This window comes from Candoia aspera, chromosome 1 (genome assembly GCF_035149785.1).
Source record: "Candoia aspera isolate rCanAsp1 chromosome 1, rCanAsp1.hap2, whole genome shotgun sequence".
Taxonomy (NCBI): Eukaryota; Metazoa; Chordata; class Lepidosauria; order Squamata; family Boidae; genus Candoia; species Candoia aspera.
In genome coordinates, this window is record NC_086153.1 from 190,382,492 (window position 1) to 190,392,142 (window position 9,651).

The 9,651-nt window shown below is 43.0% G+C and overlaps 1 protein-coding gene across 1 annotated transcript; it reads right to left on the bottom strand.

Moving 5' to 3' along the window:
* Positions 1–3,201: 3,201 nt before the first annotated feature.
* Positions 3,202–4,977, bottom strand: HOXD4 (homeobox D4). Its single transcript, XM_063318141.1, has 2 exons — positions 4,246–4,977; positions 3,202–3,792 (listed from the first exon to the last, which is right to left on the bottom strand). The coding sequence occupies exons 1-2, from the start codon at positions 4,682–4,684 to the stop codon at positions 3,482–3,484; spliced, it is 750 nt and encodes a 249-aa protein (XP_063174211.1). The 5' UTR covers positions 4,685–4,977; the 3' UTR covers positions 3,202–3,481.
* Between the last annotated feature and the right edge of the window lie 4,674 nt (positions 4,978–9,651).

The following is a 9,651-nucleotide window of genomic DNA, read 5'->3' on the forward strand; positions in this document are numbered from 1 at the left end:
CAGGACAGACTCCTTCACTGCCTTCCTCCCAGAATCAGTGAAAAAGGATAGTAGGAAGTAAACAGTGGGCATGCATTTTCATTCATTTTTGACCAAATGTTTACAACGTGGAGCCATCAAATAGAAAACCTTTGATACTCAGCCACTTTATCATTCCCTTTCAAGGGTGTGCCAACATATATACTACCAGGATTTAAGACTTAAAAAAAAAGCTCAAAGAGGATTCCCCTACACACAAACACACTCTCTCAACTCAACTTTAAAAGTTTGAACTAAACATTTGTCAAGAGGACATTAACATTACAAAGGACTTGGGCCAGTTCTGTTTTCTTCACACTTCTGCATCCCCTCCAGTTCATGGGGTTGGGAAGTGGTGAGCTATAGAGCGGGGTAAATTTGTTCCAACAGCAGTTCCCTTCAGAACACGTTTACTGGGAAATAGGTGTCACTCTGTGTGTGTGTGTGGAGGGGGGGGATGGAACATTACAGCCTCCCTCTCCCTTACCCTGTTGTGCAAACCAGTCTTAAGGGTTCGCAGCTAACCGTCCTTTGCCAAGTCCCAATCCCTGGAGCTGACATCTGAACAAATACGCATAGGATTAGGCTTCCGATCTGTAGTCCTAAACAGGATCAAGTTAAAATCTAGCTTCACCGAAGTGGACTACAGCTCCCTGGTTAAGGTGTTTGGAGGAGAAACAGTCTGTGCCAGAAACACCACGGAGATTTCTCTTGTTCTCCCACGCAATCCTCTCGAGCACTCTTACTGAGAGGGGGTGCCCCCCTGGAATAGAGACTTCGGAAGACGCTCGGATACGTAGGCTGCCGAAGGCAGAGCGGGCTTGCCTGCTAGTAAATAGGCAAAGACTTAGGCTGCCCAGGAGCCAAGGCGGTCGGCTTCCCGCTCCCCAACGATGGGCCAGCACAGGACCCCCACAGCTCAAGCCTGGCCTGATGTGAACTCTCCTTTCCTCTGGATTCAAATGATCCGGTTGGCAGCCAGGGCTGGCGAGTGCCTTCAAAAAAAGAACCTGGGAATGTAGACCTCAAACGGGTTTGAAGTGTCTCCTACTTTTCTGGGCTGCCGAAAGGGAAGGGGGACTCCTCCAGGTCCAAGAGGTTAAGGGTTTAGAGGTCATTCCTCCAGGCTGCAATACGGCTAATCGAATAGAAAATTTGTCCTCTGGATGAACCTGTTTCTACAGTTGAGCCGAACTTCAGTAAAAAACAAAAAGAAAGAAAGAAAAGGGGAGCGGGAGCAAAGAAATACCTTTTCAGCCTCTCAACGTGGAGGCGTCCTCTTCCCTCTGAAGGAACAAGGGGCGCTTTTTGTCATAGAGACAATGACGCAAATAATGCCCAAATAGCTATCTTTAATATCATGACGGGCAGATATTCAACAGAAAAACCGGAACGAGCCAGACCTTGAGCTCAAGCCTAAGGGGAGGCTCAGCTCAAAAGGGACAAAGAAAGGGCTGAAGTAGAGAGGAAGGGGGAGCCTTCTAGGGTCTCCATCCTGAATTTTTCCTATCCACTGGCTTTATAACTTAACCCCCAGGTTTATTCCTTAGGATCCACTAATATTAAGTGGGGATCTCTGGTATTTCCATTATTTAGGGAAAACATGACTTTTTCTATTATTATTATTATTATTATTATTATTATTATTATTATTATTATTTTCTTTAAATCAAGGAATGCATTTAGAAATCGGTCTGCCTGAAAAAAAGAAATGAGATTCCTGCATGCTAGTGTGAGGTTCCTACGTTCAAAACTTTTTCATTGATAGGATGATTCGAGGTTGCATCTCCACTAGCCCTAGCAGACTTATTTCCAAGTAAACATGCTCAAGCACAAATCGTAAACATAAAGGGACTGTGCATTTAATACCTGAACCCAGAACCTCTCTCCCCTGCTTTTCCAATTGGGAGGGGACAGAAGGGAAATCTTTGCTTTGTTCCTGTCACAAGAGAAGACTGGAAAGAATAAACAATTTTAAAAGAAAAAAATCCTCCTTTATGTCATGATTGCATGAGCTTAAATTCTTTTGGCAAAACCTAATTATTTCAAAGAAGAAAGGAAGAAACAAAGAATACAGAAATCTTCCTATCAGTGCAAACGACATGAATTTTTGCCAAAGTTTATCACCACTTCTTCCCTCAGTAACAGCTGCCTTTATGTTAAAAATCTGTTTAAAAGATATCCAAGCTTTTGTATTTACATCTGAATCAAAAGAAAGCACGGATCTTTCCATTCAAACCATAGAGTCTAGCCCCTTCCCTATTTTGTTCCTTTGATTTTAATGCCAACACAATAAATTAAATCACAAGAGGCTAGTAAAAAAAACAGTAATGATGAACATAAAATAAATTTCTACGAGGGTCACGAATCACGTGGAATATTTACTACACTGGTGAGGGAGAGGCTTGGCTTTTGTGGTTGATTGAGTCCGCTTTCTCCCTCCTCCTCCTTCTCTTTCTCCTCCTCCTCCTCCTCCTCCCTTGGATTAAAGTACAAGCCATGAACAAAAGGGAACATTTAGTCCATTTCAGAATTTAAAAGATCCAAGTTATTCCTCATCTCATCTGAAAAAGCTGGAAAAAGATTTCCTATACAGGGAAGAACCTGAAGGAAATCAGTTTTCAAAAACAAAACCCAAGCAGCCGGCGGGAGGGAGAGATTTGCTTTTATCCTCCTTTATATTTTTGGTTTGACTTTCTTTCTCTCCTTTTCTTTTCCTAACTAACAAATAAATACATAGGCTAATACAATATCACCAACACATAAAAAAATAACCCGTTTCACTTCATTGTTTAAAGATATTCCTGAAAAGGTAGAGGAATTAGGTAAGCTTTTCATTTAAAGTTGTTTTATTAAAGTACTCAAAGAGATGGAAGAATAACGTTTGCCTGTTTTCCAGGCAGAGGTCAGTTTTGGATCTGCCCTGCTCTGCAAACCAGAATGAGGGAAAACACGCAAAAACAGCTAAACTCAAACACCCAAACCCTTCCTTGTAGATTATAGGCACAATCCCAGACGGGTTGTCTGCAACGGCGCCCGGTTGTGTGCCAACAGAGGAATTTTATTTAAAAATATTAATTTGATTTATGTTTTCCATATATATATATATATATATATATATATATATATATATATATACACATACATATACATATACATATACATACACACACGTATACATATACATATACAGTATATCACTTTCTCACCACCTGGATGCAGAATTTGTTTGTTTGAATGGTTAGGTTGACTTCCGTCACTCCTGTAGTCTGTAACATTTGTCTCCACTAGCTTAGAACGCAGGAGGCGACCCACTGGAGAGCTGTAAAGTGTTACACATCGCTTTCCCTTTCACCAGGATGAGGGCCGGTCACTATGTGCGTGTGAGCGCGTGTATTTGCCTGTATTCTGGGCAGCTTACTTCCGAAGTCAATCCCTGGAAAAAGGCTCATTTCCAAGTTTCCTATAAAGTGGTCAGATCCGTTTGGTGTTCCTTGGAAACAGTTTGTAAGTGTTGGCTGGAGGCGGAGGACGAACTGGACGTGCGGCCTTTGGTATTGGGCAGTTTGTGGTCCTTTTTCCACTTCATCCTGCGATTCTGAAACCAGATCTTGATCTGGCGTTCGGAGAGACACAGCGTGTGGGCGATTTCGATCCGGCGCCGCCTGGTCAAGTACCGGTTAAAGTGGAATTCCTTTTCCAGTTCAAGGACTTGCTGCCTGGTGTAAGCTGTGCGGGAGCGCTTCGGTTCTCCTCCTGTGTAGTTCGGATTTACTGAGGGGAGGAAAAAAACCCCAAAGGCAGTTGTTAACATCCTTCCTGCCCAAAATAATGTCTATAAGCGAATTTTGACTTTTTCATTAGACTTGGCAAGGCAAAATAAAAACTACTGGCTCTCCGGTAGCCATTGCAAACTCCATTACATTGGCTACTACCAGCAGATGGGCTTTTCATTCATTCACTCACTCGCTCGCTCACTCGCTCACTCATGGAGTGGACTTCAGAAATCCTCGCACCTTTGTGAAAAAGAGTCTCTTTCTGTCTCGGGCACAGGACCAAGAGGCCTCTTTCCTCCACCATAGACATTTATGGCGAGAGTAACGGACAACCTCGATTTCCACCCAACTTTCTCCTCGTGGAACCTGGAAAGGCCTTTGGAGGGGACGGTGGTTGGGGGTGGGGGGAGAGGCGGAGGAGGGGAGACAGGGAGAAGAAAGGGAGGCTTACCCGAGTTAACGTGGACTTTCTTCATCCAGGGATACACCACCGCTGGCTGCTTTGCTGCTGCTGCTGCTGCTGCTGCTGCTGCGGGTGACCCGTTGGGGCTCTTGAGATTTGGGTGCTGGCTGCAAGTCCTCGGGGCAGGCATGGGGGGCGGTGGGCAGTGCTCTCCTTGCCCGGGGAAATGGCCCGTTGGGCCGGGTGGCTCCTGCCCGTGACCCCGCGCCTGCACCGCTGAGCCCTGGGCACTGCCGCAGCTGTAGGGCTGCTGCCCGCTGTAGTTCGGCCGCGGATAGAGCCCCTGGTGCTGGAAGTCAGAGTCTTGCGCGGCGCCGTAGTAATCCGAGCCTTGTTCGGCCAGGTAGTTGTTCTGCAAATATTCCTCACAAGGGGGGAATTTGGGGTCCACATACTTCGAGTTTACCATATACGAACTCATGGCCATTAATTTCGGAAGATGGAAAATACTAATTTTTCTCGTGCTGTCTTTTTTTCTCCTTCCACAGAGCCCTCCTACTTGCTGTCAACTGAATAAAGTTAGGCGCCCACGTGATCGGCTAGGCCAATCGGGAGACAGGGTGCTTTATCACCGGATTTGTGTGTACACCACAATTTCCTCAAATTTCACTAAATAATATACGGGTGATCAAGGGGACTCACATATTATTCGAGTCGTGTGCGCTGCTCCCCTCCCCCCCCCCACATGTTTCCAAAGGAGATGTGAATCCGTAAAACCCGATTCATCCATTGGTGGCCAGCCCCTGCAGTGTGGCAACCTCCATCTGCCCCCGTTCTCCCCGCTCCGCCCGCCCGCCCGATCCCCCAGGTGAATCGATGCCTTTTGTCTCCCCTGCCTTTTCTAACCTTTGGACGCCCTTCCCTGCCTTGAAAGGTAAGGGACCGCGGGAAAAGTTCGTTAGTTGCAGGGCAGCAAATGGAAACAAGAGAGAAAGGAAGGCGAGCGCTGAATATCAGGGAAAGGAAATCAGGAGCCAGCATCAAACGCCAGAGCAGCACCGCCTACAATGGACCTGCCTTGCCTTTGTGGCAGGGGTCAGCCAAAAGTTACCCGAGTCTAGATGGGCGGCTTACAATTAGGCAATGAGTAACTCGCTTCGGAGTCGTTGTCCCCAGCGTTAAACTCGGTTTCGGTCAAAATGCAACACAAATCAGATGGCACAGGAAACTATTCTGAAAGTTTGGAAGTTCAATTCTCTTTCTTTTGTAAAAACAAACAAACACAAAACAGAAACAAAAGCAGACCCAGACTTTAAGAAAACCTCTATCCAATAATCAGCTCGTTTGCAGCTGACATTTCTGTTATAAAGATATTAATGCTTTCAGAAACATCCGATATTAGCTTGAAAAGCGGGCACGTAAATGAAGAAAAAAAATCCCTCGCTAATATCAGAATTCTTCTATTCACCTTTCACGAATGGCGGCTGTTATTGAAAGAGAAGGTTTTTAATGGGCCGACTAGCCTTTTTCCGGGTTCTTTGTATTGTTGGAGTGAGCATGTTTAGGATGGGATGTGCTACCAAAGGACAATTGACGTGTGACGAAGACCGGGGCTCCTGTTCTAGCGCGAGGCAGGGCGTCTTTGCAGATCTTCTCTCTTTACATCTCCTAACCATGAGCAGAAAAGTGAAGTTTTTGCATCGACCATATATTCCCCTAGAATCGAATCTGTGACTACGTAAATACCACACAAATTCGGTTCTACAGGGTATATATAGACAACGTAACAACATTCTGGTCTCCTTTACACAAAGGCAGCCACACTGTCCTGTTTCCAGCTCTCTGACTTTTATCCGAGGAATATACACTGGGCTCTGTTGGGGGAAAGAGCTGGCATCATGGGTATGGAAGGGAAATATATATGATTTCATAGGAAAACGAACGAACAAAAAAGCACCATTGGTGTGGCAAGGCACAGCTAATAGGGCATCCCGATTTCTAAATCCCGGAGCTCAGCCAGCCTCGGAGCCCAAGGCTGTGGATACTTCCGCATCTGAATCGGGAGAAAGAACGGGTATCTTTGAAAAAGTAAGATCCTCTTCGCAAAAAAAGGAAGGCATCCCACTAAGAAATAAATCATCTTTCCTCACCAAAGAAAAGACGTTGTACAAATGGAGAACCTCTTACAAGAAAAACCGAGGTATTTAGGATTTTTTAAATATATAATACAGGGGAAAAGCCTCTTTTTAAAGATTCCATTCGTCTCCTAAAAGCAGAGAGGATCTGTTTAAAATAGATATATACATATATAGGCAACAAAAGCCCTGTCCTCTGGTTTTCAGGCAGTTGCATTTATGGTGAAGGGCAGGGTGGGAGGTCACCCTAAATCATTTACAAACATATCCCAGTGTTTCATTATTTCTAGTTTGTCGACAGCAACACACTCGAGTCCAAAAGTTCATGTATTGTGGCTGACCCATTCCAGAGCACTGCCTTTTGGTCATCTCCCTCTAGTTTCCTGGCTAGTCAAAATAACATAAAATAAAATAAATATTGGGGTGTGTGTATCTGTGAACAGTGAAGCTTAAAGAACTGCTCTTTTTCTTTTCTTTTCTTTTCTTGAATTGTGGGGCAGGGCGCTTTTTATATCCAAAAGTGATTTTCTCCCTGTGGAAATAGGAAACTAAGTGGATCTCTTAATAAATTTCTGAGTCCATATCTATTTTCAGAGTTGGCTGAAAAGGCATTTTAGAGGAAGATCAGTGGTTCCTCCTGCCCCTAACCCTTTTTGCCTATTTAGCTAAAAATAATAAAATGTACTCAAGTAGCCAATTCTTTACAGGAAGATCCTGTATTAATGTTACATGCATTTGTGTGTGGGTTTTGGGCACAGGAGAGGCAACATCATGGAAGGATCTGGTAGAAATCACTGAAAGAAGCAAAAAAGATATTGCCCCAATATTTTGTGCAATAGCACAGATTTTCATATTTGTTAGACGCTGTGACCTGTGTTTCACCTTATTGCGCGACTTGCTCAGACAGGTCAAAGCCAAAGGAGTTATTGATGGACAAAAGCGTTAAATATTCACCTCCTGCTCAACTGCCCATACAAATTCTTTTGATCCATCAGGCCTTTTTGTATGCTGGTTCATAATCAGTATGCTGAAACTAAGTTTAAGGAAGACTTTTTTAAAGAAGAAGGAAGACAGAACGAAAGGGAGGTTTTAAAAAAATTAAAGAGTTATAGGGCTAGCCAAAAAGAAAACCTGACCCCAAAAGAAGGGCAAAGCACATAGAGGTTTTATCTAGGGAAGAAAATGCAATAAATTGTTTCATTAGTCATTTAGAGATCTCAAAAGGCAATACACAAACATAGAGATCAATACATCAGTTTGGATTTTCGAAGCAGCAAGGTAAGTTTTTAAAAACCAAGAACAAGTGTGAAAAGGGAGAGTCAGAGACAGTCACTTAAAAGAATTGTGTTAAACGCTGATCAGTCTAATGAGCTAATGTGTTTCTTTTTCCAAACAAGAAAATAATACATTGTAATTCTCAATAGTTCAATTAAAAGATTAACTCCTTTCACCATGCCTCAAAAACCTGCAGCAATTAAACTGATCTCAACCTTGGTTTCCTTTCCACCCACCTTTCCCCCCCCCCCTTCTTTATTTTGACCTCACTTTTTTCTCTCCCCTTTTCTTTTTCTCCTTTATTTCTTGAAACAGATCCATCTTTTTCCTCCTATTCTTTGTTCCTCCACACTAAATGACAATTAACCGATTTCCCCTAAATTCATCCAGCAATAATATCACCTTTCTTCTTATAATTCATCAGCCTATTGTGGAAACACTTCATTTAATCAGGATAGCACTTAACTTCAATATTTTAGACTGCATTACATCATCATGCTTCTGATTCTAAGCAGAGTGGCCAGGCATGTATGTTTCCATTGAAACCAACAGGCCCTATTTCCAGATACACTTCTTCAAGCTAAAGAAATATCCCCACACATGTCTAGAGCCTGTTATTTCTTTAGACATCCTCAAAGTATAAGTGCAATTGTATTTGAAGCCAACCAAGGGCCCACCCTACGGTGTAGCTTGAGCCAGTTAAAATGCTAATCCTGCTCATTAGCTGGGAAATCCTGATGAGAGGCAGAATATGACACCTTGCACCTGTGCAGCCCTGAAAGTAGTCCCTAGAAACTGCAATGATCGGTCATCACAGAGATGAGTAGGATGGAAGGACGCAAAACTGACTGCCCCCCTGCACCCTCCCCCGCCAACCACTCAAGTACAAGCAACTTCAGAGATACATTTCATGGGCACAGCAAAAGTGAATTCACTCTCTTTATATCAGCAAAATTTACAAGGCAACGTTTGGAAGCCCAGCACGTTTGGCAAGAAGGAAGAGTTCACTTACTGGAGCTGTCTTTCCATTGTCCCGAACCTGTTGCAATTAAAAAGAGAGAAAAAGAGAGAGAGAGAGGGTGAAGAAATCCATTGAATCATGCCATATTTCATCTGCTTCTGATATTGATTATGATTTGGAAAACTTAATAGCTTACAACGCTCCAGAAGTATTCGTGAACAATTTTGAGACCAGGGACAAGAAATTAGCACACCCTGTGCTTTGTCCGGATTCTTATTTTAAAACGGCATGAAGAGGACAGCCAAATTAGATTTTATTTTTTTTTTAGTAAAACACATCTCTAAAATTCAGCGAGAGCCAGAGCAATCCTGCCTTTTCTCCAAGGAGCACAGGGCAACTTTCCTTAAAACCACTACAGTTGTAGAGAATTCCTGAAGACCAGCAGCCGTCTATTCTGATAATCTTAACATCCTCACTGGAAAAGCTCCATATAACGTTCTTCACAGAAGTTAGAGCAAGATGCTTATTTAACCACATTATCATTCTTGTTTTTCACCAATTCTATATTATCTCCCAGTCATTATTTAGAAACAATACATCAAAAATGAACAGTCAATGTTATTTCTTTTTTAGAAATCCCTTCATATTTTTCATCGTTTTGTTTGCATTATCTTTGAAGGGAGTTAAAAAAAAACAGAGAGCCAAATTTAAGTGGGTAGCAATAATTCTATAGCAATAATTTTTTTATGTCAAGGGATCCCCTCTCTCTTCCGCTTCCTCCTGTTTACTTCTAGAATAACAGGCCAGCATCGTTGAACTGATGAAAATAAAAGGCTCAGTAATTATCCATCGGCTTTGTCCAACAAAAACAACAGTAACCACAACAATAAAAGTAGCAATAAAAATCGCTTGACGGTGAGCAAACCAACTGAACTATATCTAGTTTTTAACGGGAACAAATGCGATCCTATTACATTTCCATGCTTCTTGTATTCTATAGTTTCAGCGAATAGACCTGCCCGCATCCAAACGCTCACTTCCAGGCAAAAACCGTGCTCCTACCTAGGGGGATAAGAAGAGACT